This window comes from Vicia villosa, linkage group LG3 (assembly GCF_029867415.1).
Source record: "Vicia villosa cultivar HV-30 ecotype Madison, WI linkage group LG3, Vvil1.0, whole genome shotgun sequence".
Classification (NCBI taxonomy): domain Eukaryota; kingdom Viridiplantae; phylum Streptophyta; class Magnoliopsida; order Fabales; family Fabaceae; genus Vicia; species Vicia villosa.
In genome coordinates, this window is record NC_081182.1 from 62,600,699 (window position 1) to 62,621,804 (window position 21,106).

Below are 21,106 nucleotides of genomic sequence, written 5' to 3' on the forward strand. Positions count from 1 at the left end.
GATAACGACTTCATAAAACAAGCATTTTATTAACTATGTTGTTTTCAAAAAGCGTTTCTAAATCTGGTGGGATGGCGAAAGCGTACATTAAGAGTTAGGATCGTAGTCTAAATCAACAGAGCGATAGTTTGAGAGGAGGACTTTTAATCAATAGAGTTAGTAAAGATCTTTGATTTAATTAGAATCTGGCCAATGGAACTTCGGATCACCTAAGTTAGATGAAATACATACTGATATCCGTTTGTTATTATATTTTACCTAGATTTAAGATTTTAGTTTCCCCATTTATAAAAAAAACCCCAAATATCATTAGCCTTAGCTTTACATAGTAACTTTAGATAACGGTAGGTCGATTTATAGTCCCTGTGGATTCGATATCTTTTAAAACTACACGACACGACTGTGCACTTGCAGTTATCCCGACTAATAGACACGCAAAGTCGCGATCAAGTTTTTGGCGCCGTTGCCGGGGACTATTCAAGTCGATATCGTAACTCTTTTAGTTACACCGTAGAGACTAAGGCATTTTTTTTTCTTTCTTTTCATTTACTACTATGTATCACCCAAACTTTTTCTATAACCCCCACTCCCAGTATTTCGAGGAATCACCTGGATCCTATAAATCCGATCTCGAAATACTATTGGAGAATTTCAATGCTGCGCCACCAATTCATTCTCACCCAAATTACCTCTGCAACCACCAATCCCAACATTTTGAGGAGTCACAAGAATTTTATCCCAACCAAACCTACCCTCAACCGAATTTCCTCTACGATCACCACGCCCAACATTTCGAGGAGTCACCAGAATCCCATAAATCCGACCTTGAAATAATAATGGGAAATTTTAATGAAACATCTATGATGACAAGGCGCTTTGTGGAAACACAAAATGCGACGCTGACCTACTTCGAGGGACCACAAGAATCCTATAACTCTAACCTTGAAGCATCAATAGAGGATTCCAATGCAACACAAGCTTGTCATCAACCAGATTTCCTTTACGATCACCACGCCCAACATTTCGAGGAGTCGCAAGATTATCATAAATCCAACCTCGAAATCTTAATGGAGGATTTCATTGAAGCACAAAGTCTCTCTAGGCTAGAATCTATGATGATGAAGCACCTTGAGGAAACACAAAACGCAACGCTAACTCCCTTTGAAGAACCTCAAGAATCCCATAATTTTAACTTCGAAACATCAATGGAGGATCCCGACGAGACGCTAACTCACTCTAGATTAGAAGCCATGATGGAGCACTTTGTAGAGACACAAACCGTCCAAAACCAAGAGTTTATCAAACAAAGTCTTCAGAACAATGAAACCCTTAGGCAACTGACCACTATGGTTGAGTCCCTCGCGACTCATAACATGGCATTAGAAACTCAAATCTCCCAACTTGAACAAAAGACGCTAGGACACTTACTTGAGGAGTATATGGAAACAACCATTAGTGAAGAACAAATTGAAATTCCTGAGGAGAGTGATAATGATATTGAGGAGAGTGATTATGAGACTGAGGAGAGTGATAATGTGGTTGAAGAGATTTCTAGTGAGAAAAGAGTGGAGATTGAGAAAAATCCACCAACACAAACTGAAAGGGAGGTTGTAGAAGAGGTAGAGAAGGAAGCACCTATAGTTGTTCCTCTTCCCTATACCCCACCGATTCCTTTTCCGCAAAGTTTTATGGAAGCTAAGGTAGAATCCCAATCCAAAACGTATGTGGAGGTATTGGAAAATATCCACACAAATGCACCTTTGTTTGAAGTCTTGCATAAAAAGAGAAATTTAGAGGATCATGAAATCAAGGAGATCATTAGTGTTAAGAGGGTGAGGTCAACCTTTGAGGCGGTGGACGAAATTACTAATCCTAAGCTTGAAAAACTAACACTTAGGATAGATCCAGAACCACCACCACCACGAGTTCAAAAGAACAAACCACCCCACAGAAAAGAGAAGTTAGAGAACCATAAAACTAGGAATATTACTATTGTTAAGAGGGTAAGGTTAATCTTTGAGGTGGTGGATAATATCACTAAGCCCGAACTTGAAAAACTGATACTTAGGATCGATCAAGAACCGCCACCACGATTTCAAAAGAATGAACCACCCCACAAAAGAAAGAAAAGAAAAGGTGAGGGATATGTGAGATGGCTTGATAAGTGGCCATGGAAAACGACGATTACTAAAAGTTCAACCGAGGAGTCATTCTCGAGAGAACCACCTTGAGTGCTTGCACTCTTAAGCCGTCGAGCTATCGACGTTAAACAAAGCGCTGCGTGGGAGGCAACCCACGAGTTTTCAGTTTAATGTTTTCCTTTTATCGTTTGAACTTGCAGATAATAAAGATATGGATCACTTGTCACGTCTCGGCCATATCTAGGCGAAAAATCTATAGACGATCATCTCAAAGATGAATGGGTCTCCATGCACATTCCTACGAGTGTTGCTGCTGGTGGTGACACCATTGATGAGCATGATAAGAGAAGATATTTCCTCCGGACGCGGAGCAGATTTGGTTGTGATAGCCCGCCGGTAGCATCCATACAGGTTCTGTTTTTCCTTTTTCACCTTTTATCAAAACATTGAGGACAATGTTTGGTTTAAGTGTGGGGGAGAAGCTTTACCGCTTTCATTTATTACTTTATTTATTGTCTTCTAGTTGTGTTGTCGAGTCTTTATATGTGATTTTCAGTTGCTATTGAATTTCCCCTGAAATTTAAAATTTTATTCCACCAACAAAAATTATTTGGTTTTTGACGCATGGCATACACACTCTGAAAGTATAGAGGTTGTCACACTTTAGGCATTGTTAGAAAAACTTGGAGATGTTTTAACAACATCGATACCGTCCTGACACCCTAAACCCCCTCTTTATGTGATATCAATCTGGATGCTCATTATGTCGAGACCTTAGGCTCAAGTTTTTAAAGTAGCTCTTAAGTAGTTTATATTAGCAGTCGGCACCATCTTAAGCACAAACTACGTAGGGAGTCGATGAATATAAGTGAATGATCCTGTTTTTTTATAAATAAATGTTCTGATTGAAAAATAACCTTCTAAGTTAGGTGACCCTCACCCGGTCATTTAGCCCAACGGTTGTTAAGCCAATAAGAATTTAATAATTAGCACCCGCTGTTGGTTGGCCTAGAGGTCACTGGTACTGGGCTTGGTAGGGTGGACTACGGTCCGATCCCCCGCAACCGCAGTTGGAAAAGATGGGGCTTCGCCATTTAAAAAAACCAGAACCCCGTGCTAAAGAAAAGAAAAGGATCATAGTCGCTAACCGATTTCCCCTACTATGTGAGTGTACGGATAACGGGCTTAATGTGATTGCGCTTGAATGAAAAGGAGCGAAAGAAAAACGAGAGATATAGGTTGAGTTATAATGGCATAATTCGAATTGGTTTGTATAAGGAGGGAGTTTTTGAACATTGTGTCGTTACGGTATCCTTGGTGTTGATATCTATTTCCTATCGATGTAACATTTGCCTAACATAAATATGATTAGGAGTCGTGTCATGCCCTTTGTTTCGAATCTTGCTTAATCATTTTCTTTTACCGTGTGGTTGATTGCTTGAGGACAAGCAATGGTTTAAGTGTGGGGGTATTTGATAACACGAAAACGTATCACATATTTGGCTTGATTTACATACATTATTTCCCTATTTTATCTTAATTATGTTGCTTTATGTTGGTATTATGCTGGTATTTTCATTGTTTTAGGTTTTATGTTCGTTTTGAGGACTATTTGTGAAAAGGAAAGAAATGGAGCTAAAATCACTACTATTTGTGCCTAAAAGATGAAAAATAGTGCTGAAATGAAAAGGGGGTGCAAATAAGGCTCAACCATGCTAAAGGAGACCCAAAGGCCCAAAGACACAAAGTCAGCCCACGAAGTAATAAATTGTGCGTGGCCCAAATCACACAAGCAAGTGGAGACGCACGTCTCCAACGATCCATGCCACGTCACCAATGAGGAGACGCACGTCTCCAAGCCCTCCTACATTTCCTCCACTTGAGACGCACGTCTCAAGTCGTGTGCTGGGTCACCCTGAAGAAGTGGAGACGCACGTCTCCAAGGAGTTCCCTATTTCCACGCATTCCAACGGCAGAAGCTCCCCTATAAATAGAAGCAGTCACATCAGTTCTGGGTGTGCAATTTCCGGCCAACGAAGTGCTGCCGGAATTGTACCGTGCTTATTATTTTCTTCCTGCTTTCATTCAAATATTTTATTTTCTCACAACAATTTCTACACCGGAAATTGTTGTGAACCTTTTATAAATCTACCCTTACGTTAGATTTATCGCTTTTACTTCCTTGTTTTAATTACCGTTTAAATTCTGAAGAACGATCCAGCCAACTTGTGGTGGAAGTTCAGTACTCGAAGATTCAATTGCAATTTACATTATTCAGGTTTATTATTTACCGCCTTCATTTATATTTATTTGCATGATATATTATATGCCAATTAATATGCCTATCATTATGAACCAAATTTATTTATGCATGTTTAACCATATTAATATGTCTGGCTAATTTATTTAGATGTCAGTATGTAAAATAATTTAACCGTAGGGATCCGAAATAAATTGGCTTAATTATGGTTGATTAAATATCACTTGTTTTTGGTTTGTATGTCTAATTTAATTAGTAAGTCTTAAACCCAATAGAGCGAAAGTTTGAGGGGTTAAGACGGTCAAAGGTTAAAATCAATAGAGCGAAAGTTTGAGATCTTTAACTGGATAGTAGACATAGGACATTAGTTTTAAGGATGGCGAAAGCGTATTAAAACTAATTAGAACTTATTTATTTTCAAAAAGTGTTTTTACACCCGAGCGGGATGGCGAAAGCGTACGTTAGGGATATTAGCATGTTCCGAGTCAACAGAGCGGAAGTTTGAGATTAGGAGATTTAAGTAGATAACGACTTCATAAAACAAGCATTTTATTAACTATGTTGTTTTCAAAAAGCGTTTCTAAATCTGGTGGGATGGCGAAAGCGTACATTAAGAGTTAGGATCGTAGTCTAAATCAACAGAGCGATAGTTTGAGAGGAGGACTTTTAATCAATAGAGTTAGTAAAGATCTTTGATTTAATTAGAATCTGGCCAATGGAACTTCGGATCACCTAAGTTAGATGAAATACATACTGATATCCGTTTGTTATTATATTTTACCTAGATTTAAGATTTTAGTTTCCCCATTTATAAAAAAAACCCCAAATATCATTAGCCTTAGCTTTACATAGTAACTTTAGATAACGGTAGGTCGATTTATAGTCCCTGTGGATTCGATATCTTTTAAAACTACACGACACGACTGTGCACTTGCAGTTATCCCGACTAATAGACACGCAAAGTCGCGATCAGAGGGCAGGTGAATTTGATGGTCAAACAATCTTGGACAAGAAAGAGTGGGTGGTGGACCAAAAAGGGTTTTGAATCGGGTTAGGAGAATTGTATTTGGGGGGAAACGGGTGAAGGTGGTGTGATTGAATGGGTCAGGTTGGGTACTATTTGTAGTTGTAAACATAAAGAAACTAAGTTAGTCGAATGAAACATTTCATATGGCGGGGGGAAATATGTTTTGGTTTGAAGGGAGTAATTGCGAATAACTCTATGGGCTGGCCTAAATGAGTAAAATTCATTTTTGTTGTGGTATAATCCATCAAAATATGTCAAGACTTACTAACCAGGGTACTACTAAAATAACCTATACACCTCTTAAAAGAAGAATAAAGAAATCAACATTTGAGCATTTAGAAGAAAATTCCAGGAGGATTTCATTGCCAACCATGACAATGAAAGGGCATGTTACTGCTGTGACTGGTAAACCCAAGAATTTTGGCACCTTTGTCTTGCACGAAATTGTGCGTGGTAACCTATTTATTCGTGATAGGGACCAAAACTCAAAAGGTGTTTTTTATGTCCATACATGGAATTCTTGACGCTCCTTCATATGGGATAGCTCTGCCGACGCAGCCAAGCTCCTTAGAGAAAGCCACTAATTGATTCTTCAAGTATAACTCCTCCAAGGACGATTCTTCCTCCTTGTAAGCGCGTGACTCTTCCCCCATCAAGTAATGACTCTGAGTTCAATACTTATGAAAGATGCCCGAGAAAATATAGAAATGGCTGGATTCTAAGTTGCAAATCTTTGATGTGTTTCCTCGATCACATGAGTAACTAGGTAAAAGCGATCATCAATGCCGACCATTTCATGCTCATGACTCCATGATGAACTCGTAACAAAATACAGAAAAGACCAGGTGGATTTCTTCCGACACCATCGACCTCGCGGTCACATATCCCATGAATATATTCCCTCGATATCGAAAATCGTAGGTCATCTCCCAAGATATATATATATATATATATATATATATATATATATATATATATATATATATATATATATATATATATATATATATATATATATATATATATATATATATATTACAGTCACTTGCGCGCATCATGTTTCTCATCTTCTAGTATTTTCAATAGAGGTGAGACTATTTCTTTCTATAATGCTTTCAGCAGAAGAATCAACGAGTACCTCATACAAAGGAAACTTTAAAAACCACTAGGAATGGAAACCTACGACAAGAAAATTGACCCTTAACGAACACATCCAACTCATCGAATTTCACCTACATTTCCAAGGAGTTAGAGGCCCGAAGAAATTCACGTTGTTCGTACTCACTTGAAGATGGGGGCGTGGCTTGGTTTAAAAGGTTAAGAAACGAATCAATTAGTTAATGTGGAGAGTTTCACTTGTAATTTTCTACTCATTTGACGACGTCTAATGGGGAACTTAAGTCAGTGGAAAGTCTAAGTTCAATAATGAAAGAGATGGGTGAATCATTACGATCATGCATTGAAAGATTTATTAGGAAAGAAACCATATTGTTGATGATAAGTCTCTGTATTAACGTGAAATTTTGAGAAGAGAGAATTAAAATACCAAAATAGATATAGGAATTCCCCATAATCGATTAGTCTCTGTATTTCCGTTTCCACAGAAGTAATAACCACAATACCGAGGAACACTTACATTTAAAGGACGCGGTAGAAGTCTTAATCAAGAAAGGAAGGTTATTTAGATTTTCCCACCAAGATAAGAATATACTGAAAGGAAAAATATTGAGTGAATAAAGTCTACTGATAGAAATGACTGAAGTGGCTCAATTGGATAAAAAAAGAAAACTAATTTAACAATAAGGATGTGAAGGAACTTTTAGTAAATGGGAAAGATTTCTCATTATCATGATCATCAAGGAAGAGCCAATTCAATCACCGGAACACTCTTTATCAACCGGGGCCGGCCCAAGGATAGGAGGGCTAGGCCCTCGCCTTGGACCATAAAAAAAATATTTTTTAAAAAGGTATTTTAAGCCTAAAAAAAATTAAAATCCAATATATTTGTCCGAAAACGAAAAACTGTGTATAGATGTTTGCTTAGCTCAGTTGATAAGGAAATGATGCTTTTTTTTAAACATTGTTTCATTTTTTAAAGAGGAATAAATTATTTCTCTAGAATAATTTGAATACATAATAATTTTAATTTAAATAAATATTGATAATTATAAATTTTATTAACTTAAAAAATATATTTTTGATTTTGTAAAAAATTCATTTTTATTTGTGTTACTCTTACTTATATAAAAGCTTTAAAAAATACAAATATTTTAATTCAATCAACATAATATGTGAGAGTGGACAATATGACTCAATGTATAAAGAAAATTTTGTATTTTAAAAGATAATTTAACCTTGATAAAAAATATAAATATTTAACTGCCAAAATTAACATTAGTTTTATAGTAGATACCAAAAATTTAGTCGTAAAAAATCTTAAAACTTCTTCTAAAAATCAAATATTTAATTATAGGGAATAAACAAAAAAAAAACCTTATTTTAATAGTCGCCTTAGGCCTCATATTACGCTGGATCGACCCTGTTCTCAACACAAAAAAAAAAAATAGATAGCAAAGAAATGAAAATGAAAGTCAAATTAGACAAAGTGATACCATAATATATCTCCTAACAACCATGAGAATGGCTTCGAGAGGCTTCCCTTACTCCAAAAGGGACCTCCTGCAAGTCAGTGAAAAGGAACCTAAGGAAACTGATTTTATTCTTATGATGAATAGTTAAATAGAGAACCAACCAGAAAATGTCGACTATCAATTTCTTTTTATGATAAAGAGTTAATCATTGGAGCAACCAACTCATACGTCCCACTGTTTATAAGGGTTTTCATGGCAAAATAATGCGGAAAGATGATCCTAATAGACTAAGGAAGCTCATAAACATAATGAACACCAATCTCCTATAGAGTTTGCACATGATTCACAAGATTCTCATCTCTACAAAAAAGAAGTGACCTTCAAAGATTCAATAGATCGAAGACAAAGTTTTGAAATTACATTAAACTAACAGTTTCATTTAGAAAAAAATAAGTCAGAAGAAAGATGGTGAGGACACAAGAATATAAACTCAAAATCATTAGAGAAGTTCATACACATTCTTAATAGTTTAAATGAATCTCCTATAGAGTTTGCACATGACTCACAAGAATCTCATGCTCTACAAAAAAAAGTGACCTTCAAAGATTCAATAGATCGAAAACAAAGTTTTAGAATTACATTAAACTAACAGTTTGTTTCTTAATAAAAAAAGTCAGAAGAAAGACGGTGAAGACACAAAAATATGAACTCAAAACTATTAGAGAAGTTCATACATATTCTTAATAGTTTAAAGGAACTAAAATCTTCGATCAAACTATTTTAAAATGTATATATTATTTTGTTGTTTGAACAATTTACCTATTTAATAGTTTTTATTTTCCATACTCAATTGGTTTTTATTATTTATACCTTGTTTATTTTTTTCGAATGTGATGTGATAAAATTATTTTAATATGTATTCACTTATTTATCAGAAAAATTAAATATATATTAATCTTATATAAAATGTTTATTTTCATACAAAATCATCTTCAAACTTCAATTGTATTTAAAATATATTTATATTTATTCAAGTAAAAACTAAAAATCAATTAATTAGATAGATAGATAGATATTGTAGATGAAGGATAGTTGATACTGCATTTTATCCAAATAACTTCTCCCACTCTCTTTGCTTCAGATTCATTTCAATGGCGTCCACTCTCTTCTGCACTCCGTCACTATGTTCTTCTTCCTCTTCTTCTATGTTTTCCACGCCGCTTAAATTGTCCTTAAAGCCCAATGGCTTTTCCATTGAAACCAAAAACCCCTTTTCTCTTCGCACTTCTCGAACTACAAGACGCTTCAAAATCACTGCCATGGCTCCCCCAAAACCTGCTGGTGGCAAGGCAAAGAAAGGTAATAAACTTCGTTTATTCCTTAATTAATTGTTTTGTTGCAAATTTGCTATGTAATTACAAGATTTTTGTCTTGTGTTCTATTGTTGCAGTTGTTGGAGTGATAAAATTAGCTCTTGAAGCCGGAAAGGCGACTCCGGCTCCACCGGTTGGACCGGCTCTTGGTTCAAAGGGTGTTAATATTATGGCTTTTTGTAAAGATTACAATGCCAGAACGGCTGATAAACCTGGTTATGTTATTCCCGTTGAAATCACTGTCTTTGATGTAACTATCTATTCTTTCTTTTCTTTTTCTCTATTTTTTTTCCTTTTTTTCAGTTTCTTATGTAATGTTGTTTTTGCAGGACAAAAGTTTTACTTTCATATTGAAAACTCCACCTGCTTCTGTTTTACTGCTTAAGGCTGCTGGTATTTTATCATCTCATACACTTTTGATATTATGTTATGTCATTCTCTGTCTCTGTGGTATAATTTGTTTTAAATTGTGTGTTATATTCATTATTCAACCTTTTGGGTTTTGCCACAAATGCTTCCCTTGTAACCGAGCCTCCCGCTGGTTGTAAGATATCAAAAACTGATACACACAGGAAGGTAATTGGAAAAAATAAAGTGATTGTATGTAATCACAAATGTCTGTGCCATATCGGTCATATGCCTTCAATATATAGTTTCGGTGTTGTATAGATCGTAAGTTGTATGGCCATCTACGAGACACTATAGGGTTGATGAAAGGCTCCTAGTTTTGGTTCCTGGCAGTGTCAAAAATATGTTTGGCAAGCGACAATTGAGCATCGCGAGAGATGTCAAGCATTAGCTGAAAGTTTGGGGATATACTGGATTGTGTGGATTTTGAAAAAACATACACTTATAGGAAATGAAAATGGAAAATCTTTAGTTGTGTTTTCTTTTCCCCCTTTCATGTCTCAAATTTCATTAATTAAGGATTCAGAATCATTGGAACTTGAATTCTTGGTAAGTGACAGTGTTATTCAAGTCAGTAAGATATACGGTCTTGTGCTGCCTTAAGTATGTGTTTGGATGTCCATCAATTTGAAAAACCACATCAACTCAATTGCTCAAAATAGTTGCTTCATTATTGTCTCATTTGTTTGCATTGAGATGTAGTTTTCCATCGTGATTTGATTTTCTAACGGGAATCCAAATACATATTAAAATTGATTGTCAATCACAGACCAATTCACTTTCTTGTTATACTAAAATTGTTAGGCATCCCATCGGACATTCAGCCTACATTTGATTTGACAGATCAAAAGCATGTATAAATTGCTTTTGTATCCATTAACTTTGCGTATCAATGATCATAATAGCATAGAATGTCTGAGTTTTGTGCTTCTGTAACTTTGATTTAGTCTTGGAATGATTAGTCTAGCCTTGTGATACTTATCTAGATAAACAAAATGAGGCAGATATGTTAAGGTTATTGGTTAGATACACTATCAGGCATTTACCTCAAGCATAATGTTCTGTTTATAAGTGAAATCAATGCTCCAAGTTTCAAATTCTTTATTATACTGATTTGTTGTGTAGGAGTGGAAAAGGGTTCGAAAGACCCTAAAGCAGAAAAAGTAGGAAAAGTCACAATTGATCAGTTGCGCACAATTGCTTCTGAGAAGTTGCCGGACTTGAATTGCTCGACTATCGAATCAGCTATGAGGATTATAGCAGGCACTGCAGCAAACATGGGAATTGATGTTGATCCTCCTATTCTTGAAGTCAAAAAGAAGGAACTTTTTTTATGATTTTTTTCCGATTTTTCCTCCAAGTGTAAGGAAGTCCTTGCGGTAATAGATCACACAGGACATTTTATTGTACAATGTTGTCTTCTAAATCAGTGAAGAGAAAATTTGATTTTAGCTATTTCGGATTACGTGAATGATATTTATATAAATTATCAGTCATTCATATCAGTCACAAATTTGATGTTTGGTGTGATTTTGTTGTGTTTAATTCTGATTAAGAATCTTTTTTGATGTGTGCTGCAAATGAAATATCATTGTTTTAAAGCTATAAAATTGGTGCATGAACTAATCTTCAACTTCTAAACATTGCTTTCAAGATTTTAGCAGCCAGTCACCGCACTGTTGTAAGAGAAATTGAAGCACATATGCTTTGGTTCATTGAAAGATGACTCAAACGATCACACGATTTAATACTTATATATACAAATCTTCATCTTTTTGTTAATTCTAAAATATCTATTGTTTGAGATGGGTGAGAGCAACTTGATCTTCTTTTTCTTTGGGGTTTTGTTGACCATAAAATAATGTATATAATTAATAAGGAGGGCAGTCAATGGCATATTCACAATGTGGCCTAAATCATATTCTTTCAATTAAATCAACTTTTCAAATTCATTGAAAATGATGAATCAAATTGCCTCTTATTGCTTGTTCATAAAGGTATTGTTTTGGAGTGGTAAAAGTAGTCTCACATTATTTGAGAATTGAGAGTAAAGGTAGTTTCTTCTTTTTCAATAGACAAGTTGCTAGAATAATCCGTACACAATACTCATACACCTTAACTCAACCCAATAAAACACTTTTTTCAATAGACAAAGCCGTGAGGGTAGTTTGTATAACAAGACATTTATAAACACCATTGGATTTTTTAGCAATTCAAGGACATCAGAAATTGCTGACTTTGATGTCAACACCAACAGAAGGTGTATGTATCAATCCAATAAGTAGTTAGTTAAATAGTGTAACCTTGGTTACATAAATTCAACAATTTTTTGCCAAGCACCCTAAGCTTCCTCTAAGCACTTAAAACATCTTCAATTATATTCGATCATCGAAGATTGTACTTCAAAAATGATTAAATTTAAAAGGCAGATCTAAAGTAAATGATGAATGACCAGTATTCCCCTTAACAGGGCCTGAATTCATAAGCATAAATTAGTTATAATAAAGTACAAGTATTAAGCAAAGAGTTGAAAATAACCGTGAATATCACGGGCATTTGAAATTGTAGAATGCATAGTTGTTTCTAGAAGAACACAAAATCTAAAACATCATTAAGTGACTCCCAAAACTTGAGCGCAACTGTCATGATTTACCAACAAGGTTGTCCACTTCATTGTTGACCACTAAATAACGCTTTGCTAATGATGCCCGTGGCCTCGATATATCGGTCTACACATCTAGAGATGCAACTGCTTTCACCTCCACTGAGGCTTGAACTTGGCTTTGTGATACATTTTTCAAAACACTTTCCTCTCACAGTCTGCAAAAAAATGACAATTGGAATGTAAATGCAATTGCAGAAAGGAACACGCCAACACCAAACATATTTCATTACTCAATCCCATGGTATTTAAGTCTTTATCCCCAGTATCACACCACACCAAAATATGGAAGGATCTGACTATTTTACCCTGGTTGTCGACGGCGGAGAGCCAAAAAAAACCTCCAATTTTGGCCTATACTTACCATTGCGTGGCAAGCTCAAAAACTGCCATGTATAGCCGCCATAGCGGCCGCGGCACCGCAGTTTGATGACACTATTTTAACCTGACTAATTTGCCTAATTCACTCTTTTCACTCCCTACATCTCCAATCAGTATCTCCAATCAGTGTTATCTCTTCCATTATTATATGATTTTGAGTGGGTTAAACAACTAATATATGACAATAGTAAAAAAAATTGGAATACCTCAAGAAATTGTTGAGCATACTCCATGGCAAGTTGGCTTTTCAACTGATCTTTGAGATCCTGTGGCGATAGTTGAGACGATGGACGACTCGATGGAGCGGAGAAGGAATCCATTGCAATCTTGTTCTTCTTTGAGTTTGCGGTTTTTGACTGATGTAAAACCCTAGCGATTTGTGATTCTCTGATTCTCTGTTTCAATACGGTGCCTTAAACCCTAGGTACTCGCAATCCAGCCCAATTTCTAGGCCACATGTTTTCTATTTTCTTACTTTATAAATGTGTATATAATTATTTTTTTATAAATAAATATTTTAATGTTATTAATATTATGCTTTCGTCTATAAAAAAAATGTATTAATAATTTACTTTATAAATATTTTAAATGAAAACTTGTAAATATTGCATTGTGCCTAATATTGCTTAAAAAAAAATTTCTTTATCCACGCCCATGTCTTCTTGGTCACGTCTGGCGAAAAACCCAAAATACCCCTAACTTCGGAAATGCATTTTCGAAATACAAAAAATACTGTTTTCGGGGATGCATCTCCGAAAACGCTTTTTTTTTCTTTCAAAATTTGTCTTATTTCAGAAATGCGATTTCGGAAGTGCATTTCTGAAATACTGCTCGTTTTGCAGATTAAGCAAAACAACCCCCTCCTCCATTCATTTTTACCCTAAATCACCATCAAACTTCCTCTCTTCAGAGTTCTTGCAAAACCAAGTGTGAAGTCTACATCAAAGCTACTCAATCACTTCAATTGGTAAGTTTCTAAATCTTTAGATCTATGATTCAAATGCATTTTAGGGTGGTTAGAAATTGCAAAAATGATATAGGGGTAGGTTGGTAGTAGTGTTTAGGTTGTTTAGAAGCATTATAACATGTTTTAATGTTGGATTTTGGGGTCTGGCATGGAAGTTGCAGAAGTTTGCTTCGCAGGGGTGTTTCGGAAGTTCATTTCCGAAAACACCTTCATTCTCAGTTTCGGAAATGAACTTCTGAAGTGGTCCAGAATTGTTTTTTTTTTGTTTTTTCAATTGTTTCGCATTCTTATTGATTTCAACTGTTTTCAGGAATATGGCAGACAACCCAGCACGCATCAGACAGGAGAGAGAGACCTAGACGGCGTCGGCTAGACGCGGGCGGCGTAGCTGTCGTCGACGCAGGGACGGGGTCGTGTGCGAGTACCCGTGCAGATGGACGGGGGTACTTCCTCATCTGGATCGAGGAGTCGTCTGGCTCGGGTCTCTTCTTCCCGCCAGCAGGAGGTACGAGAGGAGGAGGAGGAGGAGGAGGAGGAGGAGGCAGTTAGATACCAGGAGGCAGAAGAGGTACCAGATGTTAACCCTCCGCACGGGGAGGAGGAGGAGGGCTACCTAGGAGGGCCCATTGACACGACCTTGCTGATTTCATACCACGAGCACGTCGCTCGACGTGTCTGGGGGGGAGAGGTATTTTTTATAATTTGTCCGACTTTATTATTTAACCGTTTTTTATTTAGCTGTTTATTCCACATTTTTTTAACGGTCTAATTAACAGTGTTTTTTTTGTTTTTGTTGTAACAGGAGAGACAGACTTTAAAACAGGTGAACCACGCCCGGGAGATTTTCAGTCTATTTAAACCAGAGGCGCAATGGTTTAACGACGCGGTGACAGCTTCAGGGCTAGGTGGGTTGTGCATGACGGGGTATAGCACCATCAGCCACGGCATGCAGGGGGCCTTTGTGGAGAGGTGGCACAGGGAGACGTCTTCTTTCCACTTACCGGTTGGGGAGATGACGATCACCTTGCACTATGTGCAGTGTCTTCTCCACTTGCCGATTAGGGGGATGGTGCTGGACCATTCCCGGATCCAGAGGGTTGAAGTCATCGAGTGGATGACGATCTATCTGGGTATGGAGCCAGATATGGCTGAGTTTGAGTGTCAGACGACAAATGGGCCTCATATCCGGTTCTCTACATTGAGCGCTTATTTCGAGAACCACGTGGTGGCGGCGGCCGAATCCGAGGAGGCGGGTAACGCCCTATTTATGAAGTATCACTATGCCTGCGCTCTCCGGTGTTGGTTCATGTTTGTGGTAGACGCTGCACTCTTTGTGGACAAGAGTGCAAGATACGTCAACGTGACCTACCTCCGCTACTTCATGAACTTGACTACCGTTCACTAGTGGAACTGGGGGTCAGCTATTCTGGTATACTTATACCAGAAGCTGAATGAGGCCTCCAACTGGAGGACTAGACAGTTGACCGGATCCTGCACACTCTTGACGGTACGTTTCATTTTAATTGTTTCACATTTATTTATGGTTCATATTTATATTTAATATATTATCGTGTTTGTGTTTCAGAGCTGGATCATCTCCTACTTCCCCCGCATCCACGGCTTCCACGTTGATTCTACGTACGAGGACGCCATGCCCAGGGCCGCCCGATACGTTCTCCAGAGGGGGAACAATGCAGTGGGACCATACCGTGGATACGTCGACCGCACGATGCACGATGACATCAGTTGGAGGCCATTCACCGACTACACTGCTGTTGTCGCCTTTGACAGCATCTCGTTATATTCTGGCTGGTTGACATGCGGGACCAACACCATGGTGAGGTATCTCCCTGAGCGGTGCATGCGGCAGTTTAGATTTGTGCGGATGATACCCAGGTCACCTTTTGAGGCTGCTCCTGACATAGTTACCCGAGTGCAGCTCACTGACATATTTGCGGATTGGGAGCGTCATGTGGTCCCGGAGGAGTATCGTCGCATGCAGGTCACCCAGGACTGGCACAGTGTGGAGGGGTATGTCACATGGTTCTATCGGGTGTCACATCCTCTGATGACATCCAACGCTCCCGGCGCTCCTAGGCCAGCATACGAGGAGATCCTGGAGAACCAGCAGGCCGAGGATGACCATGTCATTGACCTCCTGTCGATCTGCTAGCGGATAGAGCTTCTTGGGCGGGACGCGTTGGATCGAGGTATCATTGATCAGGGCGATTCAGACACAGTCGCTGTGGTGGAGAGGATCGTCGGTGATGCGGGCCGTGCGGCGGCATACAGGAGGCAGAGGAGGTCCCAGGGAGAGAGGGTTAGACATACCCAGTAGGGGTTCGGGTTTATTTTTCTTGTATTCGGATTGTATATTTCGCACACTATGACTCGGTCTGTATATATTATTTGAATTTTATTTATTATATTAGTATTTTATGTTGATATGTCGTTTGTTTTGTTCGGCGTTTTCGTTTTGTATATATTACTCGTTTTGTATATATTTTGTACGGGACTGTTAGAAAAAGCATAAAAAAAAAAAGACTTCTGCATAATTCGAAAATTCACTTCCGAAAATCACCAAAAATTGTGAAAAAGGTGTTTTCGAAAGTGCATCTCCGAAAACACCCCCTATTTGGTATTTTTGGAGATGCATTTTCGAAGTCTGAAAAAATTTTAAAAACAAAATACTTCGGAGATACATCTCCGAAGCAGGAGTAAGTTAGGGTTTTCGCTGGGGGTGACCCCATAGAGAGGTGGATAAAAAAATTTTCCAAAAAAATCGTATTGGTTTGGATTAAGAAAAATTGTTCAACTCAAAATCAATAATTATGAAAAAGGTCCTAAGACCACCTGGCCTATTCATCGGATGAGTTGTGAGAAAATGAAGGCTATTGTCAGACAGTAGTATTTGAGATTTCAAAGTATATTTAACACCTTGCAATTGATACTGTGCACAAGAAACTACTTATTGCCTCGAACTATAAACATTGTTAAACACTTTTTTTTTGTTTCTAGCATGTCGGGTCTTAACTCTAATCTTCATATTTCTTCACTTAATACCCCTTTAGATTATTAAGAAGTCAAGTATGATGGTCATGCAACCAAAATTCTTTAAGAAGAGCACTTACTACTATAAATCTTAAGACAATTGTCGTGCCTCTACGAGCATGTTAATCAGTAAAAAGAAAGAGTAATCTTGAGTCACCTACCATAAAAGAAAATTGAATGTCTCCAGACCCGATTACTTCTATAAACATTTGAACATCCTGATTATTTCACTTTCTACTTTTCTAAGTGTAGTGATATATTCTTAAAGACTCACAATAGAGCGATATATGACTAACCTTACGCTCGCCCTAGAATATGTCACCCAAGCGGGTTATCCTTCTGGAATTTTCCAAGTCCACGAAATTCGTCAGCTTCTCCATTTTGATTCTGATTAGCGTGCAAAGTTTTATTGACTTGAGGCATCACATGAGCCATTGTCTCGAGAGCATCAATAATCACACGATCGTTCCTGCCAGCCATTTCTCCATTTCTCCTTGTACCACCAACCATAAACAAGTTAACCAGTTGCAAAAGCAATGATGGCAACGATGAAAAACAAAACTGACAAGGTTAAGACCCATGTCGACGTCGTACGCAAGGGTATTATAAGTTCTTAACACCTAAGGCCGAATGGACCGACCTGCTCTGATACTAACTATGTAACATCCTAAACCCCAAATATGATTTATAAAACATTTCGAAAAATATGAAGACAAAAATAACGGTGTCACATTGACAAAGACATTCAAACTCTTATTCCAAATGCGGAAGTTAAGTCAAGCATAGCATCATAAGACATGGAAAAATGATTAGTTCAAAACAATTTAAGGATTTGGAAAATATTCTCAAACTGATGTTAGAATATCATAGCGAAACATAATACAATACTAACAAGCCATCAAAAGATACGGTGAAGATAAAATAGAAATAAACTACCAAAGAGGCCAACTACGTCATCCTCCATAAAACACCGCTATCATTCCTCGGTCTCAACCTAGAAATCTGCATATTGATCCACAATTGTATTTGTTAAAACAAATCTCGTCTATATATCATGTGAATGATTACATAAATCTCAACCAACTTTCCTTATACTAATTGTATTAATAGTACCTATTGATCTAAGCCCCACCCTCATACACCTTCGGCTTGCAAATGTTGTCCCAAGAAGGTAAATTCATTTTTTTTGTTATACCATTATAATTTACTCCAAAGAAGTTTATGGCATCCTTGATCAATAGCATCACAAATAGATTGATTGCATAACATAACTCGGGATCACTTGGAGCACTGATGTAAGTCTTCCTGCAAATGATAAAAATATGTCCTTCCAATTACTGTTTGTTATCCACTTTATCGAGACGGGACACCCATATATTTTCCATGATCATCATTCATTTGGAGCTGATTGGGACTACAAATATGTTTTTTGGTTTGCCAAGAAACATTAGAGGAGAAAAATATTTTGGTCTTTTTCTTACCAATTTATTGACATAGATCCCTGAAAAGATATTAATAATGGAAAATAGAAGTGTAGCACTAGCATGTTCCATTAACGCAAATAGAATATTATCGTCTGCAAAAGCCAAGGGAGAAATCTTTAGTCCACTTTGAGAAAATTCAATATGAGTCCAAAGATTCTAGTCGGCCGCTAAATTCATTAAGTGTAATAATCTCTCTAGACATAGGATGAAAAGATAGATTGAGATACAGTCTCCATGTCTAATAGCACAAAATGGGATAATCTCCTCTAACACTTCTCCATTCCATAACATCACCAGATTAGAAGGCAGGCGAGATGCATTCCCAAGTTAGCTCTTAGGCAAACTATTATGTTCCAAAGTGTTCATAATTATTAGAGGTTGGTCTAACTCATTTTTACAAAAACCGATTTATAGGGTGAGGACTGTCCTCAATTATAAGCACATGTTCATGTTATATATTATTTGATGTGAGACTTTTAACACTAATAAAACCCAACTATAAACGATCATAAGCCATCTCTAGATCAATATTAATATTCATCCTTCCTTTGTTATCCAGTTTAGTTTTAATATAACGAAGAACTTCTTGGGTCACAATATTGTTATCACAACTTTGCCTATTAGACACGAATCTGCTCTAAGTTGGCTCTACCAAACTTTCAATCACATGACGAAGTTTTTGAAAAATTAGTTTATCAATGATTAATGGAACACAAATACTATATTGGAGGGATCAAAGTAATTAGAGTAACATTAAGGGCTTTCTCCTTTAAAGAACCGTGGAAGATATTCAAGATCGTATATGTTTTGAACCGTTCGCAAGACTCAAGATATAGAGGCCCAATGATACAGAAGAAACGGTCAAGTGTGTATAACATGTACACCTCTTCTTTCTTGCAGATAGGCTATTCCGCTAAGGGAGCCTTACCGGCCGACCAGATCCATCTGACGGTTGATCGCGATCCTCGTCTCACTCTATGCATTCAGTTGTCAATTGTTTCTCCTATTTAAGAGCTAAAGTGTGTCAATACTCCCGTATTCAAATCCATCATCATTCATGTATCATTTTCCACTCTCTTACTGACTTGAGCATTAGAGTGCTAACCTTGCAAGTTAGTCCCTTCTCCACTACATCGGAAGCTTAGGATCACTGCAACAAGCTATGCCTCCTCGTTTACCGAACAATTATGATTTCACTGCGGAAAGAGAAATCTGATTACTTCTCATTTCTACATTTAAACCTCCATCGTTAGAAGTTCATATCATAATTTCTTCTTCATCTTTCTCGAATCTCAATTTCCTATCCGTCAGATCCTTTCTTTGATCAATTAGCCATGATGGCATCCAAAGCAAATCGTTATGTTGTTCAACGGAAAGCTCATGTGGCTGCTATTGAAGCTCTCAAAGGTCCACTTCCTCTGCCTCAAATAGTGGACCATCCAATCTTGGTAGCATCTTCCTTCAATCCTTCATAGTAAGATCTTGTTCAGCTTAGGTCAATCCAAGGAGTATTCCAACCGCTTCCATTCCTCAGATCCATGCAACAGTTTCATTAAGACGGACCTTTGCATAGACCTCAACCACTACATATGATTCCCATACAAGAAGAACTCATCGGCCTTCAATTATTGGAGGCTAATCTCATATTACAGGGTGCCATTGCATTGCTATGCTATTTAAGATTGAAGAGAGCCTACAAGATGTTAATCCTAAAAACAACATTATGTGGGAAGCATCCTCAAGAAGAAATCAAGTCGCTAATCTTGAGTCGGTCTCCATTAGAGTGACTACACCACAAAGAGAAGCTCTAAAGACACCATACTTCTTCCCCCGATCGTGGAGGAGGAACTGAAAGCCACCCTTCCCACGGAGGTCCACCACCCTTAAAGAAGGGAAAGGTAAGAAGAAAAGGCTTCATCCTAAAGCGAAAAAGAAACCTCACATCACTCGCATCCTTGATAGTATAATTTCAAAGTTGTTGGAAAAACTTCAAAGCCATGATAAGATCAGAGATCCGAACGAACACGTTGAGCACGTGGATGGCCGACTAGACTACTACCACATCGACGGGACTGTAAAATCCAAGCTCTTTGCACTAACTCTATCGCTCACTTTACCACCCGAAAGCGCCAACCTACAACGATAGTCGTACTTAGTGAAACTACTCAAGGAAAGAAGGAAAACCCTGTTCGAATTTATTGACTTCGTTACTAAAGTGACAATAGCTGTAGGGGGGCTCAATTCATAAAAGAGAATGCAAGCCCCAATTCATATTTGACATTGGCACATACTCCCCTAGATCCTTCAAGGAAAAATATTTGAAAAGAATGTGCAACATCCATTTGCCACTAATATTAAGTCATTGTGACTAATTTTGCCAATTGGATGCCACAGAAAATAACTTAACATTTTATTAACAAAACCTAATATAAGGAACCAAGTTCACTAACGAAAATGTTTCTTCAAAGGACTTAAAAGTAATGATTATTAACTAAATGAACAACATGAGTCCATAAATTAATTTAAAGATCACAAGATTAATTAAGCCTCCAAAGAACTATCCCACCAAAATTCCTCAAAATCTCTCTTCCAATCACACCCTTAATGTGTTTTATTTCCTTGTTTAGAAGGGATTTGCAACCTACATTATTTATTGATTTGATTTTAAATTACTTGTTAGGCATGAGAAATCGGCTAAACATAGTAACAAATATAATCTATTTTGTCAAAACAGAACAAAACAAATAGTTTGTTCCGGAAA

At 37.3% G+C, this 21,106-nt stretch overlaps 2 protein-coding genes across 2 annotated transcripts; one reads left to right on the plus strand and one right to left on the minus strand.

The window, feature by feature from the left end:
* The first annotated feature begins 9,080 nt into the window (after positions 1 to 9,080).
* Positions 9,081 to 11,305, plus strand: LOC131661649 (large ribosomal subunit protein uL11c-like). The gene is made up of 4 exons (XM_058931253.1): positions 9,081 to 9,378; positions 9,470 to 9,642; positions 9,722 to 9,785; positions 10,926 to 11,305. Exons 1-4 carry the CDS (start codon positions 9,171 to 9,173, stop codon positions 11,135 to 11,137), a joined length of 657 nt encoding a protein of 218 aa, XP_058787236.1. The 5' UTR covers positions 9,081 to 9,170; the 3' UTR covers positions 11,138 to 11,305.
* A 927-nt stretch (positions 11,306 to 12,232) lies between these two features.
* LOC131661652 (mitochondrial import inner membrane translocase subunit Tim13-like) lies at positions 12,233 to 13,292 on the minus strand. Its single transcript, XM_058931254.1, has 2 exons — positions 13,050 to 13,292; positions 12,233 to 12,620 (listed from the first exon to the last, which is right to left on the minus strand). Exons 1-2 carry the CDS (start codon positions 13,161 to 13,163, stop codon positions 12,471 to 12,473), a joined length of 264 nt encoding a protein of 87 aa, XP_058787237.1. The 5' UTR covers positions 13,164 to 13,292; the 3' UTR covers positions 12,233 to 12,470.
* Positions 13,293 to 21,106: the final 7,814 nt, after the last annotated feature.

What these genes read in the sequence shown, in the direction of transcription:
- LOC131661652 (XM_058931254.1), bottom strand. Translation starts at nt 13,163, where the DNA reads ATGGATTCCTTCTCCGCTCCATCGAGTCGTCCATCGTCTCAACTATCG. An exon ending in ATGCTCAACAATTTCTTGAG is followed by an intron (nt 12,621 to 13,049) that starts GTATTCCAATTT and finishes ATTTTTTTGCAG; the next exon opens with ACTGTGAGAGGAAAGTGTTT.
- LOC131661649 (XM_058931253.1), top strand. Translation starts at nt 9,171, where the DNA reads ATGGCGTCCACTCTCTTCTGCACTCCGTCACTATGTTCTTCTTCCTCT. An exon ending in TTGAAATCACTGTCTTTGAT is followed by an intron (nt 9,643 to 9,721) that starts GTAACTATCTAT and finishes TTGTTTTTGCAG; the next exon opens with GACAAAAGTTTTACTTTCAT. An exon ending in TTTACTGCTTAAGGCTGCTG is followed by an intron (nt 9,786 to 10,925) that starts GTATTTTATCAT and finishes TTTGTTGTGTAG; the next exon opens with GAGTGGAAAAGGGTTCGAAA.